We start from the raw sequence: 19,609 nt of genomic DNA, 5'->3' as shown, positions 1-19,609 counted from the left end.
ACTTGCCTAACCTCGGCTTTCGGCAGAGCTGCAGGATGGAATTCTGCCTGATTGAAAATTAAAGAATGACAGAGACATAAGCAGGGCAGAGGTCTCCCCAGCCCCTGCTTCCCATTTTCCCGGCTGAAACACCAACTTACTGACGAGACAAATCTTCCCCATCTGTGTTGGCCTGTGATTCCAGGTACCCACAACAGATTTCTCACCCCCTTGCCAATTTTACTTTTTCTTGAAATATCCAAAACACCAGAATGAAAGTTTCTTTCCACCTTTACCATTTATGTTACTTGGTTGCCTCTTCCAAGCAACACAGACTAGTTTAGGCAAAGGGGCTCATGGGCTGGCATCTTTTTCCATCAGACTCTGTGGTCATTGTTCAAACAGGGTTTTCTGCGCGTGGGTAGAAGGGCTCTGATTTGGTACTAGGATGAGAGCATCATCCTGAGGGTCCGCCGTTTCCTCTGTATTTCAATTTGGAAATATTTTAGGGTTTTACGGCTAAGTTAGATGCTCCAGTCCCTGATGAGACATGCTGGCTGGACCCCGATCCTGGAGGATGTGTCCCGAGTACCAATGCTGTGAATCCCACCTCCCACCCTTGGGAGAGGAGTTGAGAGTGTGAGATTTACTGAGTTTTAGGAATTATCCCCAGCACGGATCAGAAAAGACGTTTTTGTTCTGAGCCGCAACACGGCAGGCATGTGGAAGAATTTGCATAGTTACCAGGGAGTGCTAGGGAAGGGGAGCGTTCAGTTCCCTAGCGATTATCATTATTTCCGATAGAGTTAACTGCGCTGCAAAGTGGATCCATTTTCTCGCTGCAAAATAAGTGCGTTGGATTGTTTTTTTTCCGGTAACTGTGCAATTAGTTCTTTTTGCCCCGTGCTTTGCCTGGTGGTGCTGTCTTTTCTCTGTGAGTGTGCTTGGAACGGTGTTTGGCGGTGAATCTGTCCTCAGTGCTGCACACGCTCTGGGAAAATGGACTTGCTTACTCTGTAGCACCTGAAATCGAGGGCACTGTGAGTCGGAAGGGCCGGCTCAGTTTAGAGATAAGGAAACTGAGACCGTAGAGGGTAAGTGACCGATCCAGGGACACTCAGTAACGATGGCACAAGCATTTTCAAAGACCACCTGGACCACCCAGCCAACGCCCTCCACACTAAAAGTCATATGCAAACACATAGGAAGAGTAGAAAACTGGGGATTGGGGCCAAAATCTGGGTATGCTCTGTTTACAGCATGAAACTGATGAAGAGAACAAGGCAGGGTTGTAAAAAATTAGGGCAAACCTGAATGTTAAATTTTCTTTTGTCATATCTTAGTTTGCTGCTCCTTTCCACCCAGTGTAGTTGTGTACCTAAATTAGCTGGCATGTGACTCTGACTTCCCATTTTAATATGCACAGGCAGAGTGGAAACAAAGTCCTTCCCAGTGTCCAACAAGAAGGGAGGCTTAGCAAACACAGTGTCACCGGTCTTCCAAAGTAGGGGAGAAGGAAATAAGACAAAAACCAAAGCCACCGTGGACCTCAGAATCCATGGCAGTGAACACATGCAGTGACGAATCGACAGGTCTTTAGGGATAGAAGCAGTCCTGGACTGTGTCTCATCCACCTCCGCGCTGTACAGGTGAAGAAAGTGAGGCATGGATGCTGGTCTCACTGGCTTCTGGGGGAGCTGGAACCAGAATTGCCCCAGGTCTCCTGAGTCGGGGTTCTGTATAGGTTGGGATCCTGTCTCAGTTAGGAAGCTTTTGGCTGCAAACCACAGGCCACGTAACTCAAACAGCCACTCAACAAGGGGTGTTAGGCTCTCACATGGTACAGAGAAGCACAGCGCTAGGCACAGTCTATGAGCAGTCCTGGAATCTGTGGTCCTGACTTTGAGGGTGACTCTCCTGTCACTGCCTGGGGCCCTAGCCTCCATAGAAGCTCACCGTCAGCATCCCACGGAGGTGACCCTGCGCCCTGAAGTTGTTCAGGGGATGGATGTGGCGTGGAATGTTGAATTCCAACATGTGCATCACTTCTGCACGCCCGGAGCTCCTTTACGCCTCTCCAGAAACCCGATGGAGAACTCTCCAAAGAAAATAAACAAGATTGGGGACTTCCCTGGTGGCGCAGTGGTTAAGAATCTGCCTGCCAATGCAGGGGACACGAGTTCGATCCGGGAAGATCCCACAAGCTGCAGAGCAACTAAGTCCGTGTGCCACAACTACTGAGCCCGCATGCCACAACTACTGAAGCTCGTGCTCCTAGAGCCCGTGCTCCACAACGAGAAGCCACCGCAATGAGAAGCCTGTGCACTGCAACGAAAAGTAGCCCCCGCTTGCCACAGCTAGGGAAAGCCTGCGCACAACAACGAAGACCCAAAGCAGCCAAAAATAATTAATTAATTAATTAATTATTTTAAAAGTGAAAATAAACAAGATTGTATGGATTTGCTATTTCCATGGGTCACTAATGATTGCAAGGGAAGATAACGAGCCCTCTAGAAAGGTTCTAACACCTGGTTATCAGCATTCATTTAACATATCTTATGTGCAAAAGTTATGCTTTATTAACACAAACAAGCAAAATGGGTTCCCTCTAGATCCATTTTTATTTCTTCATTGTGGAAAGAATATGCACACAGACAAAATCTTCTCCTGGGAGAAGATTCCCAAATGACACAAATTGTCTTCTCTGCTGGGTGAGTGTACATTCAGCCCAAGACTATGGTCTTAAGACATTACAAGGCTGTTGAGAGACGTGGAAAGGATTAGGTGGAGGGGTGGGGGGCAGGTGGGTGGGTGTGTTGGAGACCTGCCTGCCTCCTAGAGTGACCTTCAGACGAGCGTCCCTCCCCCACATACAATATACCCGCTCCCCACATTGGGCCATTGTCCCACATCTTGCACATAAAAGACGGGACTACGTAATCTTTTTTGTTTTTTAATTGAGGTGAAATTCATAACATAAAATCAACCATTTTGGAATGGAATCTAAAAAGAAAAAAAAAGGTTCTGAAGAACCTAGGGGCAGGACAGGAATAAAGATGCAGATGTAGAGAATGGACTTGAGGACACGGGGAGGGGGAAGGGTAAGCTGGGACGAAGTGAGAGAGTGGCATGGACATATATACACTACCAAATGTAAAATAGATAGCTAGTGGGAAGCAGCCGCATAGCACAGGGAGATCAGCTCGGTGCTTTGTGACCACCTAGAGGGGCGGGATAGGGAGGGTGGGAGGGAGACGCAAGAGGGAGGAGATATGGGGATGTATGTATATGTATAGCTGATTCACTTGTTATAAAGCAGAAAATAACACACCATTGTAAAGCAATTATACTCCAATAAAGATGTTAAAAAAAAAATCAACCATTTTAAAGTGTAAAATTCAGTGGCATTTCGTACATTCACAATGTGATGCAACCACCACCTCTATCTGGTTCCAAAACTTTCATCACCCCTGAGGGAGAACCCCAACCCATTAAGCTGGATTAACATCATCTTTTAAGGACCCTTTCAATTATATGATTCTATGGCTTTAAAATAGGAACTAAACTCATTCAACTCTGTAGAAAACAAACAAACAAGCAAACAAAAAACAAAAAACAAAACCCTCCATGCTTCAGAGACTTTTAAGATTTCCCCATAAAAGTAGAACATCTAAATATTTGTCCCTAACAAACACAGCCGGGGTGGATGACTGGGAGTGCCAGGGGCAGATGATGCCATACAGATCATTACATGACTGGACAGTGTTTTCCTGCTGTTGGAAACTTCCACGCCTGGGCCAGTTGGTGCCCACGGAGTAGCATCCCTGGCAATGGACACCCAGAGTTGATTTGCACACATACTTTTGGCTCCAGGACAAGATATGGGATTTCCATGGTTAGTTTTCTTAACACCTTCTGGAAAACTGCTGTCCCTTTGATCTTTACCAGGAACGGGGCATGCTGACCTACGAATTCAGATTCCTGAACTGAGGGGCATTTTTGTGGTCATTCCCTGGGTGTAATGAGCCTCTCCATCACCCCCATCGGTGGTGGGGTGGAGTGGGGAGGTCTCAGGCTTGCAGTTGAGAGCCCTTGCTTGGGAAAATGGCTTATTTGCCCTCTCTGGGTCTCAGCGGTTCCACCCCTCCAATGAAAGAATTGGTTGTGAGTGGTGAATTTCTAATGTTTTCTGAAACTCCTTGTTCAAACAGAGATCCAATATGGCAGTCTAATATAATACTCACCACGGGTGAAGTCAAAGATGCTGCGGGTGAGGAAGGCTCTGAGCACATCTCACCTGGCCATTCCCCCTTCCTCCTCCGGGAGGCTCAGAGGGATGCCCCCAAATCCCTCAGAGCACGGGATGGAAACCACAGATCCTGGCTGTACAGGAACTCCAAGCACTGGTGTTGATGGTCTTTGGAATTTCTGTTTTTATTTTATTGGCCTCAAGGTAACCATTGACCAAAGGATATCAATCAAACTGTCCTCAGAATCCTCTGGGAGACGCCACCCAAGTACATGGCTTTGTTTTTCATTGCTTACCTGGAATGGAGCCATTCCGCACCCCTCGCCTCAACTGCTCATTCGTCCTGGCCCTGCCCTTGTTTCCATGTTGCCCTCCTGATGGCTCCATCCACGCAGGCATCCCGTAGGCTTTTCAAAGTCTTGCTCCCTCACTGCTCAGGACCCTGGGGACAGCTAGCTGCAGCTTAGGACAACAAAAAATGTGTATGTGACCTCAGGAAGGCGTAGGGAAGATGATACCTTTAGGTTTGAAACTATTGTTTTTTAGTGTCTGGTCTTTCTCCTTTCAACAAAGAGGTTTTGTATGTGGACTCAGCTTTTTAGATGTTTCTTCAAAAGAAGAGCAACTTTGTACATTAGGACATATGTGGCCCCGGGAAAGCTGGGGCTGGGGGTCCCTGGTGTGTTTGCAAATGCAGAAATGACAAATGCAACTTACAGGGTGGGCCAGCCAGAGGTGGCCACCCACCCTCCCCAGCCACCTTGGAGTGTGTTGAAAAATCCATGAGGGGGTTTGACTGAAGGTCCTCAGGGATTCCAGCAGCAGGGTGGCAGTAGAGCCGCCCTTGCAGGTCCCCGTGGAAACCAATGGCCGGTACTCAGTTCTGAGACTTACTTACAACTAAGCCTGTGGGTAAATGGGGAAGACGCAGTGTCACTGGTCAGCCCTTTGAAGACACTGCTCAGTGAGTCCCCTTTGGAGCAGGGAGTCTCCAAGGACAGGGGCAGACTGGAGCCCTAAGACATCATCAACAGAGGGATTAGGGAACTTTGCCTGTGAGTCCTCAAAACGCTAGCTTCTCTCTGTATCACCCTTTTCTTCTAGAGAACTCAGTACTTTTAGGTAAATCTGGGTCCAATGTTTACTTTTAACATTTTGACAAGGGACACTTGCAAAGGAATAATACCATCCTTCCATCATGTACATGTGCGTAAGGGGACGGTTGGATGACTCACTGCTCCTACATTTTAACTGAACCAACTTGTTCTCTCCAGGAGACTCAGAATGTAAAAACCTTGTAAGTGTTGGTAGCATGTAGAACTGTGCATAAATTCTAGTTTCTCCTTTTTTTTTTTTTTTTTTAATGTCTCTTTTATGTCTCTTGCCCATTTTCTAATTGGATTTTTTTAAATTAATTAATTAATTTTATTTAATTTTGGCTGTGTTGTGTCTTCGTTTCTGTGCGAGGACTTTCTCTAGTTGCGGCAAGCGGGGGCCACTCTTCATCACGGTGTGCGGGCCTCTCACTATCGCGGCCTCTCTTGTTGCGGAGCACAAGCTCCAGATGCGCAGGCTCAGTAGTTGTGGCTCACGGGCCTAGTTGCTCCGCGGCATGTGGGATCTTCCCAGACCAGGGCTCGAACCCGTGTCCCCTGCATTGGCAGGCAGACTCTCAACCACTGCGCCACCAGGGAAGCCCCTTTTTGTTTTTAATCTAGGTACTCTTCAAGGGAATCTAACCTATTGTTATGGTGCAAGGGCTCCTGTGCCCATGGTATAGAAAGCCAAACTCTGACAGCTGGTGTTTGCAGCACAGTAAGGGTATTTTTTTGCAGGGCACCAAGCAAGGGAGTGGGAGACAAGCCTCAGACCTACTCCCTCTTGGTCTTTGAGTTGGGGGTGTTTTTAAAGGGGAAGAGCAAAGAAACAGTGATTAACCATCGTTTTGTGACATTTCCTACTCATAGTTTCAGGGGTCAGGATTCTCTGGCTTACGACTCTCTGGCCAGGTAGTCCATGGCTCAGGGTCTGTGAGCTCACCTTGCCCTGGAGAAACAACCTGAGTTTGTATGTTAGTGATGAGACCTACGGCAGCAACTTCAGTGTGTTAATGATGCTACCGATGATGACAGCAGTCTTAGTCATCTGATTCTGGTTGATTAGTGTTCAGTTAGCATAGGATTGTGGTCAGAGGAGACAAGAAAGGGAATAAAGTTTTGGATAGAGAGATTAGCCCTAAAGTCTGTAAGGGAACTCAGTTTTAGGGGGGCTCAGTTTCAATCCCCACTCTTGTTTTAACTTTTCCCAAATCTTTGAGGGAACAGGGTGATGACCACTCTGGCCTACTTCCTGCTGAAATGAGGCATAGTCCTACCTTAATTGGAGGAATGGAAATGTTTTATACCAAGTTGGAAATATTCCCGAGTTCCAGGTCTTGAGTCTGAGTCTCCCATGATGGGTCCACTGTTTTGGTGCAGCAGACCCAATTAGAAGTAGGAGGGGGAGTGACAACCTGAACTTTAATGAACCTTGGAAAAGAGATCTCATTCCCTGAGAAATTCAGGAGAATAAGCCTGAAAACCAGTCTGGACCTGGCACTTCTGGGGAGACCTGTAGCCAGGTAGTCAGTTGCCTAATTTTATCTCAGTAGGTTTTAACTTCTGATATGGTGTTAACATAGACATGAAGGAGCTATTGGTCACTACACGTCTCCTTTTTCTGCTAAACTTTATTAATTTAGTTTTTTGGCTGTGTCGGGTCTTAGTTGCAGCACACGGGATCTTCATTGAGGCATGCGGGATCTTTCATTGCAGCACACGGGCTCTTCATTGTGGTGTGCGGGCTTCTCTCTAGTTGTGGTGTGTGGGTTTTCTCTTCCATAGTTGTGGCACTGCAGGCTCCAGAGCGCGTGGGCTCTGTAGTTTGCGGCATGCAGGCTTTCTAGTTGAGGTGTGTGAGCTCAGTAGTTGTGGCTTGTGGGCCTAGTTGCCTCGAGACATGTGGGATCTTAGTTCCCTGACCAGGGATTGAATCCACGTCCCCTGCATTGTAAGGCAGATTCTTTACCACTGGACCACCAGGGAAGTCCCTAAACTTTAATCTAAAACAATTTTATTGTCTAGTACTCTTCTGGCTAAAGAATCTAGAGCCTTCTGCTGGGAAGCTATGGCTTGAGCTGTCTCATTTGCCACTGCTATTCCTAAAGTAAGAGAAGCGTTTCCTAGTTACAAGAGGAGAACCTGAGGTCATAGGTTGTGTTTGGCAGCTGCTGGCAGATACTGTTTTGAGAACGGCTGCTGGTATTCTGGAGTCTAATACAGTTCAGAAAATTCAGGTTCTCAGTAATCCAGGAACATGTCTGAAACCACATCCACAATGACCACCCAGCTCTGTTTTGGATGCCTGACCCACAGTTACTCTATTTTGATTTCTAAATGCATTTTTTTCCCTTAATGGTTAAAGCAGATGTACATGTTCAAATAGGCTGTTCTAGTTTAAACCATGTATAAGCCAGGTATGAGCCCCATACCTCAATATGTGAAAATTTCTTCTATCATTTCCCCTTTTTGTTTGCAGATTTTCCAGTAGATTGAGATGTTTGTCCCTTGCTGCCTGTCTTGGCTCCTTTATTATCCCTTGGTGCTATGCCTCCTTTCTGTTTATAAATAAATAAATAAATATATTTGCCTAGTTATCCACATTGGGGTAAAACTAATCAGATGTAGTGAACAAACTCAGAGGTATGCTAATAGGGAAACATTTTATAGGCTGTATATTTTATCAGTTATACTGAATTGTCACACAAACATTGTACATAGCAATAGACTTAAAGCAAGCAGTGATACATGTCATGAGTAATTATACTGTGACAACTTCACTAGAGAATTTTCTTTTTATCCTGAACATTGGGGCAAGAGTATGGTTAAAAGTAAAATGATAACTTTCAATTTTGAAAGGGAGACAAACATTTGGAATGACCTAGATATTCAATAAATTTCCATCATTTAACTTAATTAGAAAAACTCAAGTTTCATTCCAACCAAAGGTGGAGTGCTGGGCTTCCCTGGTGGCGCAGTGGTTAAGAAGCCGCCTGCCGATGCAGGGGACACGGGTTCGATCCCTGGGCCGGGAAGATCCCACATGCCTCGGAGCACCTAAGCCCGTGCGCTACAACTACGGAGCCTGCGCTCTAGAGCCCACGAGCCACAACTACTGAGCCCACGTGCCACAACTACTGAAGCCCACGCGCCTCGAGCCCGTGCTCCACAGCAAGAGAAGCCACCACAATGAGAAGCCTGCGCACCTCAACAAAGAGTAGCCCCCACTCACCACAACTAGGGAAAGCCCGTGCACAGCAACGAAGACCCAACACAGCCAAAATAAATTTAAAAAATAAAATAAATAAATTTTTTTAAAAATGTAAAGAATCATTAAAAAAAAATAGTCTAAGAAAAAAATGGAAAATTAAAAAAAAGTTTTCGGCCCGCACCCTTGTGCCGGTTGCTTACCCATAGATGTCTTCCAATCCCCAAACCATTCCTTTACAGCAAGCCTAAAATATTGCCCAGGGGTGCTGATGCTTGGTCCAGAAGGGAATTCTCCAGCCAGATCCCCAGGCCAAAGGGACCTGGGCTGCTGCTGAGTCTGCAAAGGAGAAGCCGCACACCAGCAGAGGGTCCGCAGCCCATCGGCACTGATTGTTATCAAGGGAGGTGCAGAAAGCCAAACTCTGACAGCGGGTGTTTGCAGCAAAGTAAGGGTTTATTTGCAGGGCTCCAGGCAAGGAGATGGGAGACAAGCCTCAGATCCACTCCATCTTGGTCTTTGAGTCGGGGGTGTTTTATTAAAGGGGAGGAACAAAGAAACGGGGATTAATCGTTGTCTTGTGACATTTCTGTGACATTTCTTAATCGTAGTTTCAGGGGTCAGGATCCTCTGATTTATGACTCTCTGGTCAGGTGGTCCATGGCTTGGGGGTCTGTGAGCTCACACTGCCCTGGAGAGACAACCTACGTTCGTAAGTTAGTGATGAAATCTAGAGCAGCAACTTCAGTGCGTTAGTGATGTTATGACATCAATGTTCTGAGTCATCTAATGCTGGTGGATTAGTGTTCAGTTAGCATAGCATGGAGTTCAGAGGTGATGAGAAAGGGATTGAGGTCAGAGAGCAAGGGAACAGTTTTGGATAGTGATTAACCATAAACTCAGTAAGGGGACTCGATTCTGGGGGGACCTGGTTTAACTATGACAGTTTTTACTGGCAAAATGGGAATCTCTACCCACTCGGGGAGATCAGCCACACTGGTGTAAAAGTGTGTTCTGTGTATGTACGGTTGTGCCTTTGAATGGCTAATTTCACTGATGTCAGATGCTAAGGAAGTGTCCCCAGCGACGGAGCATTACATTGTGGTTGAAATTAGACAGGACACTCACTTCTGTGTGGCTGATGGCATCATTAAGAATGAATTCCAGTGACCGTCTAGGCAAATGACTTTAAACAGAGACTTCTCCTGTTGTACTTATACTGAAAGATTCGGCTGGCTGAATTAAAAAGCTGAATAAATGAAACCTAGCGATGGGCTGATAGTTTCGGTGGAAGTTGGTGACACGTGCACACCCAACGTGGCAGTGGAAGCAAAGCCCCGTAGGATGGTCCTCCAAGTACTCCTGGTCTGAGATTGTCGTTCCCGACGCCTTGTGATTGTCACAGCGCCTTGCAGACACAGTCACGGAGCCATCTCAGTTCACACTCCACGGGGGAGGCGGGCAACTCCCCACCGTCCTCCTCCGGGGAGGGGGCGCCCACTGAGCTGTGGCTGCAGGGACTTGGGCCTTGGCCCCGTTCTCCCGACTTCTCACCTAGTGTTCTCGACACACCGGCCAGCAGCTCCATAGCTCATTAAATTCGACTGACGTTCTGACGGCTTGCAAAGCAAATTCTTTGCAGCTGTTATAAAGGTCTCATTGCTCAAGCGTAATCTAGCAAAACCAGCCCCCTCCACTCCCCGGACGCTAAGATTTGCAAGGGCAACAAAAAGTGTATAGTCGACTCCAGAAATAACTGCATCCAGCCTGGAACTCCTTGGACAATACATGGAAGGTTCCAGAAAGGGCAAAGGTTCCTCCCAAGGGGCAGTCCGGTGTGCCGCTCCGGAGCCCAGTGGCTCCTGTTCCAACCCTCCCTCTGCCACCCACCAGCCCCGGACTGGGGAGTAGCCGCTGGGCCCCCTATGCCTCAGTGTCCTTGTCTGTACACAGACTGTTCGTGGGTTCCACCTCAGATGGCGGCAAGGAGTTACGTCGATACAAAGCACTTACACCAATGCTCTGCGTTTATTCATTCAGCGCCTGCTGTGTGCCAGGAACTGTGCGTACAAAAAGGGAACAAAATAGGCAGAAATCCCTGCCCTCATGGAGTTTCTTTCTATTTGGAGTGAGGGCCGGGGGCACACCATGGACACTCTCTAAGGTTATTCGCCCCTAATTAGGTGAGACAATTGCCAATAGCCGTGCACCATCCCGTTGCATTTGGGGGTGTTCTTCCCGTTGGCCTTTGACTGTGGGGTGATACCTCACCACTGTCTCGTTCTACCAACCAGCAGCGGTCCGTACACAAGACGTACTGCCAAAATCCCCGAGGTCCCCCCGAGCCGGTGCTCTGTCCCACCTGCCTGTCAGTGGGAGGGCCTGTGTTTTGCATCAGCAGGGGACTGGGTCAGAGTTTCGTCAATCAGAAGTTGTGTAAGGGTTTGCTATGGCTGGGCCAGGGGCCGGAGGCCTCCAGCACTCATTAACGACTATCTGTTCAATGATTATCTCCCTGGGGTTTATTGTGGTAAGCCGGTCCAAAGCATAACTGACCGTGGCCGTGGCCGTGATCCAAACACCAGCCCCTGACGTCAGAGGTGAGCCTCCCTGGGTGTGGCTGAGGGGCTGGACCTCTGTCCTTCACAGAATTTAAAGCCAGGAAGTTCTGCCCCCAAACACCAGACAGGGCCTTCCCACTGGGAACGCACGCTTACCCGCGGGAAGAGCCTTGAAAGAGACCTTTGGGTCCCTGATCCGGATCCTCCAAAGAGAAGAAAGGTAGGTGGAGCTGTTCGTTTACGTCTCTCACAAACTGCAGTGCTAACAGGAACTGGCTTTCTTCTTTCCTCCCAGCCCCGACTGTCTGGCGAGGGGCAACCCGGACAAGGCGCGTGGAGTTGGAGGGCATCCGTGGTTGTTTTTGTTCAGGAAGCCTGTGCTTTTTCTATTGCAGGAAGCTTGGCGCCTGTGCCCCTCAGCCCAGCCCCGCAGAGATGCCTCCTCAGCTCTCAGACGGCCTCAACTACTCAGCCAAAGTTGTCCAGGGCACCCTGGACAGCCTGCCCCAGGCCGTGAGAGAGTTTGTGGAGAGCAACGCCAAGCTGTGCCGGCCCGACCAGATCCACATCTGCGACGGCTCCGAGGATGAGAACCGGCAGCTGCTGGGCCGCATGGAGGAGCAGGGTGTGATCAAGAAGCTGAGGAAGTACGACAACTGGTGAGCACAGCCTCGGGGCCCGGCGTGGGCGCCCTCCGCGCCGCCCGGGGTGCAGGTGGGAGGGGGTGGAGGAGGGCCTTGGGCAGGGCCGGGACGGGGTTGTGTGGTTTGCAGACTCTTGAAAAGAGCCAGAAACCACAGAAACTTAATTTTATGACGTTCGCAGAGCAGCCCAAGTCGTCAGTGAGGGGGCGCGTGCGAATGCTCTCTGCAAACTAGGTCCCCGATCCAAAGGAAGGTCGGACAGTCCCTGTCCTAACAGACTAGCTCCTGGTCTAGTGTGTGTCTCCCTGACTGTGTCCCCGGCGGCATGGCTGTGTCCACACTGATGGAGCCACGTTAGCGCGCCGGGCACTGGCCAGGTGTGGGAAGAACGTGATGATGAATAACTGGTCCCTTCCTGACTGGCGCGGGGCTGAGGGCGTCCAGGGCGCAGATGCCATGCAGAACAGCAGCCCTTCCTCTCCAATCCTAACCTGTGTATTTTTGCTTTTTGCAGCTGGTTGGCTCTCACTGACCCCAGGGATGTGGCCAGAATTGAAAGCAAGACGGTCATCATTACTCAAGAGCAAAGAGATACGGTGCCCATCCCCAAAACCGGCCTCAGCCAACTGGGTCGCTGGATGTCCGAGGAGGATTTTGAGAAAGCGTTCAATGCCCGATTTCCAGGGTGCATGAAAGGTGAGTGAAACGTTTATTTGAGCAAAATATCAGCAAACCTTTTATTATTGCGTCTGTCCTAATGTTACTGGTCATAGAAACTCCCACGGCCTCAGAGAGGCTTACATTCCACATGTGAAATTGGCCGTGTGTTGAAAATGTACATCTCAGTTCTGGTTTTATAGACTGTCCTATACGACCAGGAAAACGATTTCTACACGTGTGTCTTTAAGATAGCTTGGTGCCACCTGCACATTTATGAAAGCTCTTTAATTTTGGTGGAACCCAACTGCACATTTATGAAAACTCTTTGATTTTGGTGGAACCCAACTGCACATTTATGAAAACTCTTTGATTTTGGTGGAACCCAACTGCACATTTATGAAAACTCTTTGATTTTGGTGGAACCCAACTGTACATTTATGAAAACTCTTTGATTTTGGTGTTCTGGCCACTTTTCAGTGGACTCTGCTAAATCGGGGGCACTGGTGGCAAGCAAGGCGTGATGTTGTCAGAGGGGGGATCTTGAGAAGGGGCCACCGAGGAAAACAGTGGTGGTTGTTTGTGAGTCCGGGGTCATTTCTCACCGCTTCCCACCCACCGGCCCCGCAGGTCGCACCATGTACGTCATCCCATTCAGCATGGGGCCCCTGGGCTCGCCTCTGTCCAAGATCGGCATTGAGCTGACAGACTCGCCCTACGTGGTGACCAGCATGCGCATCATGACACGGATGGGCACGCCCGTCCTGGAAGCGCTGGGGGACGGGGAGTTCGTCAAGTGCCTCCATTCCGTGGGGTGCCCTTTGCCTTTAAAAAGTAAGCATATTGTTTCAAAATCAAAAGATAGAATTGAAAAAAAAAAAAAGCAAAAAATAAGCTTCGGCTTAAACCCAGGCGGGGACGGTGCACACTGATGTGGGCGTGTCCTCCCGTGCAGAGCCTTTGGTTAACAACTGGGCCTGCAACCCGGAGATGACACTCATCGCCCACCTGCCAGACCGCAGAGAAATCATCTCCTTCGGGAGCGGGTACGGCGGGAACTCGCTCCTTGGGAAGAAGTGCTTTGCTCTCAGGATGGCCAGCCGACTGGCCAAGGAGGAGGGGTGGCTGGCAGAGCACATGCTGGTAAGATGCAGGAAATTCTAAATGCGCGCTGTAGAGGGTCGGGCAGAGGAGGGGAAGTGGCGAACCCCTACCGCGTTAGAGTTCCGACAATGCTCCAAGGACCGGTCTAGAAATTCCATCAGTAATGATGATGGAGACACCTTCCTAGACTAAAGCGTGGACCTCTGGGGCAGAAAGGAATGAAGTGCTTAAGGAGAAATCTTGCCTCCAACAGATTCTGGGCATAACCAACCCCAAGGGCCAGAAGAAGTACTTCGCGGCTGCCTTTCCCAGCGCCTGCGGGAAGACCAACCTGGCCATGATGAACCCCACCCTCCCAGGGTGGAAAGTAGAGTGTGTGGGGGATGACATCGCCTGGATGAAATTTGACCAACAAGGTGACTCTTTTAGGCCCAAGTGTTGATGATAATAATTGAACCTAAGTGAAGTTTTGGCTTTCAGAACGTACCAAATTCTCTTAAATCCCCAGTGTTTGGATTTTTAATTCAGTTATTTCAGTTCTTGCAAAAGCTCAGACATATGTATTCCATCAGCATTCTTTAATCTCATATCAAATCTGGATTGAAATGGGACCCTATATTGCTGTTTGTATAATAAATTGATTAAAATAGCCTGGTGGGGGACTTCCCTGGCGGTCCAATGGTTAAGACTTCACCTTCCAGTGCAAGGGGTACAGGTTCGATCCGTGGTCGGAGAGCTAATAAGATCCCATATGCCTTCAGGCCAAAAACCCAAAATATAAAACAGAAGCAATATTGTAACAAATTCAATAAAGACTAAAAAAAAAAAAAATAGCTTGGTGGGAAACTGGTGAGGAAGAAAGAGTCAGAGTTGACTGATAATGCTGGGATGAGAAAAGAGAAATAGATTCTAGGGAGGAGGATAAAAATAAAAGAGTTGAGAATTTGGTACAGAAATTAGCCTGGCAAGATATAAGAATATATGTTATGCTTTGCTTGGTATTTACTTCTACTACCTGGTTTAAAACTTTCCAGGTAACTTGCGGGCCATCAACCCAGAGAACGGGTTTTTTGGTGTCGCTCCTGGAACCTCTGTGAAGACAAACCCCAATGCCATCAAGACCATCCAGAAGAATACCATCTTCACCAACGTGGCCGAGACCAGCGATGGGGGCGTTTACTGGGAAGGCATTGACCAGCCGCTGGCCTCGGGCATCAAGCTCATTTCCTGGAAGGGCAAGGAGTGGGACCCCAAGGATGGTAAGCGCCCCGCCCCGGGAGGCCCGGGGCCCCAGCCCACGGACGTGTGTGTCGGGCCAGACGCTCAGGGCCTCTCCTCTCTTGCTGCTGCAGGGGAGCCTTGCGCCCACCCCAACTCGCGGTTCTGCACCCCTGCCAGCCAGTGCCCCATCATTGACCCTGACTGGGAGTCTCCGGACGGCGTGCCCATCGAGGCCATCATCTTCGGAGGGCGCCGACCTGTTGGTGAGGCTCCCCTGCATTCGGGCTGGGGACCGGAGGACATGGCCCACTCTCCCCTTTGCCGTGACCTTGTCGGAGGGTGTCAGGGATGCAGAGCTTCCTTTCCAAAACGGCAGGGTAATGAGCAAGCTTCAGCGTAGAACGTACTCTGGCCACCTAGAACTTCTGGATCCTTGGTCCTGTGATGCCGCCCCCAGCTTGACTTTGGCTGCGTGGCCTCCTGCTGTAACTTGACGTGGCGGCATCTGCCCTTAGCTCTGGGGATGCAGAATTAGCTCAGTTAGAAAGACAACACACAGCTGCATCTTTCCATTTGTGAGATGGCATCGCCGGCCGAGGGGTCTGGGTGTCAAGGCCTGTAAAGAACGTTTCTTTCTCCTGCTAAAGGCGTCCCTCTGGTCTATGAGTCTCTCAGCTGGCAGCATGGCGTGTTTGTGGGTGCGGCCATGAGATCGGAGGCCACGGCAGCGGCAGAACACAAGGGTGAGTCCGGCCAGCATCTGGAGCCGCCGAGAAGGGAGATGGACTGCTCTATCTCTGTGGCTCTCTGTCTCTGTGTCTCTGTCTCTGTCTCTCTGTCTCTCTATGCCTCTTTGCCTCTATGTCTCGCTCTCTCTCTCTGTCCCTCTCTGTCTCTGCATGTCTCTGTCTTTGTCTCTCTCTGGCTCTGTTTCTCTATCTCTGTCTCTGTCTCTCTGTCTGTCTCTGTCTCTGTGTTCCCTCTCCGTCTCTTTGTCTCTCTGTCTCTGTCTCCCTGTGTCTCTCTCTGTGTAGAGAGGTAGAGAAAGCCAAGTGGCCATGTCAACAGTAAATGTGCCGACAGCGTCCTCTGAGGCATCATTTACCAACAGAGTCCCCCTGTTAACAGGCAAAGTCATCATGCACGACCCCTTCGCCATGCGGCCCTTCTTCGGCTACAACTTCGGCCAGTACCTGGCGCACTGGCTCAGCATGGCCCAGCGCCCCGAGGCCAAGCTGCCCAAGATCTTCCATGTCAACTGGTTCCGCAAGGACAAGGCCGGCAGGTTCCTCTGGCCGGGCTTCGGCGAGAACTCCAGGGTGCTGGAGTGGATGTTCACCCGCGTTGGCGGGGAAGGGGGCGCCAAGCTCACGCCCATCGGCTACATCCCCGACGAGGATGCCCTGGACCTTCGGGGCCTGGGGGAAGTCAACGTGAAGGAGCTCTTCCACATCTCCAAGGAGTTCTGGGAGGAGGAGGTGGAAGACATCCAGAAGTACCTGGAGGGGCAGGTGAACGCCGACCTGCCCCACGAGATCGAGAGCGAGGCCCTGGCCCTGAAGCAAAGAATCAGCCAGATGTAATCACACCCCAGACCTCACCTGGTCCTCCGCCTCCGACCCATACAGAGCAAGCGAGAGAGAGAGAGAGAGAGGGACGGGGCTTCGCGAGTTCTCACTGCCTGCAGCATCGCGATGACCGCACCCAGGGGCCGATCGAAAGACACCTCTTAATTTTTCTGATAAGACCACAGCAGAGTAAGGCTAGTCACTAATGAGGCTGTGGAGGGAAATCTCAGCAGGCTCCAAAGTTCACTATGCAATGCACGTTTGTTCAACTTAGGGACACTCAGGCTCAGAGTCTTTTTTGTTCTTTCTCTTTAGCTGTATCAGTTAGCCGGAATGCACAGAAGATACTTGAGCTGTATATATGTGTATGTGTGTGTGTGTGTCTGTGTACTGTTGTCTAAAGCACATTTAATAACTCTGGAAAAATCTTGGGCAAGATTACCTACTAGTTGTTGCTAGAAAGCGATGTTGCTTTGTTATTAATATGTGTTTAAATTATTTTTATATACCGTGGTTCCTTACCTCTACATAATTTCAACGTTTTCCCTTAACACTTCTTGGAAAAATAAATCACAAAATAAATTTTTATAGAAAAGATGGATTTGTTTGCTTTGTTTTTTTTCTTATTTGAACCACCAAAAGCAGGGAACTCTGATGAAGCCCTTTGTGATGGAATCCCCTCCGAAGAACGCAGGACGGGCAGGACCCCCTGACGGAGGGGTTAGGTGGGGTTGGAGGGGGCAGGACAGAGCCAGGTGGGGAGGTGTGAGCAGAGAGAATGTCACCCAGAGGTGACACGGCGCCACACTTCGGATTTTCTGAGTTAACCACTGGTTAGCGCCTAGAAGCCACTAGTTAGTGCCCTTGAACAATTCCACAAACCTTCAAATGGTGGATCTTGTGTAACTGGAACAGGAGCATTTAAAATGTGCTTTTTGACAAAACTTTGGGTCTGGGGGCTCGGCTTTCCACAAGAATTATATCGTGGCTAACTTCACAGGTTTTTGTCAAGAAATACTTTTTCTGAGCAATGCTTTTCTCCACTGTCATCCATAGGGGAAGAGAGTAGAGGGGAAAATGTCCTTCAGAAGAAACAGCAAAAGGGCTCTCCAGGCATTGATGGAGCGCCTTCTGTATACAGAGTGTCGTGCCATTGGTGGGCTCACAGTGGGCTGCCTCAAGCCCTCCCCTGGTCTCCCTGCTCCCGATGTTTGTTTATTGGGTCCTCCGGGCAATCCGAACGAACCACACACTGGACGGGGCCCGCGCGTTCTGTGGATACACAGGGCCTTCTCTGGTTTCCGTTCTCCTTTCTGGGCCGGCTCTCCCGCTCAGCACACCCCAGCCGTGCGTGTTCTCAGGGGGCTCAGGACGCCTTGGCTTGGCTCGCTGCCACAACTCACAGACTCGCTGGTTCCCCAAAAGCCCTCTGTGCCTTGCAGGCACCATGTGGAAGGTCAAGCTGAGATCCCCCCCATTTTATAGGTGGGGAAACCGAGGTCAGACGGGTCCGTCGGGGCTGGGAAACAGCAGCCAGAGTTTCCTTCTCCTTTAAGGCGTTGAGAGCTGACGGGGCTCTGCCCACAAAGTGTCAAGTTCTGATAGCAAAACCACTGACGGGAAAAACCATTTAACTCAATTAAACGCTATCTGCTGTATTAATTTAAATCAGTGGCTTTCAGACTTGTTTTTCCTTTTCGCTGCAGAACTCTCGCTTGACATGTACTCTGACTCAGAAACCCAGCAGCTAAGGGAGACACAACAGGAGGCTGGGCAGGTGTCGGGACCCAGGCCCCCTGGCTCCCTTTTTTCCACCCCCTGAGGCAGTTCCTTGGACCCCTGAGAGGCACCTCCAGGATATAGCGTGGGCACCATTTTTAAAATGCATGCCCCTGGCCCCGGCTTCCTGTTCTAGGCCCTCGGTAGGCTTCATCCCTTTTCAAGCAAAGCCAGCCATCTCAGAATTCCCTGTGCACAGCATCACCCACCCAGCCAGCAGACTCTTATATGACCAGCATCACCCACCCAGCCAGCAGACTCTTATATGACCATGTTGCCACCTGGCCCAGGAAGCCTGGAGGACAGCCTGGAGGAGGTGCCTTAAACAGAATAAGAGTTTTCAGGGAACCAAAAGGACTCAGCACTCGCCATTGGCGCCTAAGTCAGTTTCAGAAAACCGTGCCCACTGTGTTCCACCTCCAAGTCCTAGTTTCTGTGCTGGGCCCTGCGGCCACAATAATCAGGAAACTCTGACCTTGATGGCTGACATTATAGTGTTGTGCCTGAGCCCGAGCAAGGCAGGAAGGCAGGTAAGGCCAAGGCCGTTTGCAGGTGGTCAGGCTGAGGCCCTGAGAGTGGCCCATTGGTCAGGGTGGGATGGGGGTGAGAATGAAAACTCAGCCTCCCAGTTCCTGGTCAGCCCTCCTCCCAGTACACATGAGTCCAAATCAACACAGGCACTGACGTTCTCTACTGGAATCCAGTGTAGGAGCTGCCCCCTGACCTCCGTGGGTTCCTGGAGCCCCGCTGGGGTCTGGGTTAAAGACCAGAACACAGTAGGTACATAGCACATGTTGACCCAGGACAACAAACCTGTCCCTATGTTCACCCGAGGTTCTGGGGGAGAATCCAGGGGAGCGGGGCAGGTGAGGGGGAGGGGCCGGGGGCTCTGGGCATCGGGAATTGCAGGGCCCTCTCTCCTTCCTCCCTCTCTCCTTTGGCCCACCCTAACCCAGGGCCCCCAGTCTGCCCCTGCTCTCGCCCCTCCGGGTGCCACACAGCATGTTCCTTCCCAGGCTTTAAGGCCACAGGCAGGTGCCCTGGAGGCTCCTGGGCCTGCTCCCCTGCCAGAGCGGTGACCTCTTCTTTGTCCTCACTGCCTGCAGTTGCAGCAACAAGGGACCGGCTTCCATCATCTATGGGAAAGGGCTGGCTGCCCGATCCCTCCCTCCTGCCCTCCTTCCTTTCCTCAGGGGTAGTAAACACTGGTGACCTTGGATACATCCCAGCTCTGCCTTTGGCCAGTAGTGTTACCTGACATGACACCCTGATCTGTGCCGTGACACAATAATACCTCTGCTGGAGTCCAATGAGTATAAAATGAAATAGCCCGACTCAGCATAGGGTCTGGGGCCCAGAGGGTCTGGGTGTGAGTTCCCACTCTACCTCTTCAGAGCAGCGTACCCTCAGGTGACTGCACAAAACTCTGAACCTCAGTTTCCTCGACTGTAAAATGGGCTCCACTCCAATCAGGGCTGACATTCGATATGGTGGGGTTGGAGGTGAGAAGCTGAAATCACCCCACACAGGCTGATGGAGAGC

The 19,609-nt window shown here is 50.1% G+C and overlaps 1 protein-coding gene across 1 annotated transcript; it reads left to right on the top strand.

Annotated features, from left to right (window-relative positions):
• The first annotated feature begins 11,202 nt into the window (after positions 1 to 11,202).
• Positions 11,203 to 16,885, top strand: PCK1 (phosphoenolpyruvate carboxykinase 1). Its single transcript, XM_061208681.1, has 10 exons — positions 11,203 to 11,314; positions 11,490 to 11,753; positions 12,253 to 12,434; positions 13,026 to 13,229; positions 13,351 to 13,538; positions 13,753 to 13,915; positions 14,534 to 14,758; positions 14,852 to 14,983; positions 15,368 to 15,463; positions 15,849 to 16,885. The coding sequence occupies exons 2-10, from the start codon at positions 11,530 to 11,532 to the stop codon at positions 16,301 to 16,303; spliced, it is 1,869 nt and encodes a 622-aa protein (XP_061064664.1). The 5' UTR covers positions 11,203 to 11,314; positions 11,490 to 11,529; the 3' UTR covers positions 16,304 to 16,885.
• Positions 16,886 to 19,609: the final 2,724 nt, after the last annotated feature.

The sequence above is a fragment of the Eubalaena glacialis genome, chromosome 13 (genome assembly GCF_028564815.1).
Source record: "Eubalaena glacialis isolate mEubGla1 chromosome 13, mEubGla1.1.hap2.+ XY, whole genome shotgun sequence".
Taxonomy (NCBI): domain Eukaryota; kingdom Metazoa; phylum Chordata; class Mammalia; order Artiodactyla; family Balaenidae; genus Eubalaena; species Eubalaena glacialis.
The sequence above is the reverse complement of the archived record's forward strand: the minus strand, read 5'-3'. Positions and strand labels throughout refer to the sequence as shown.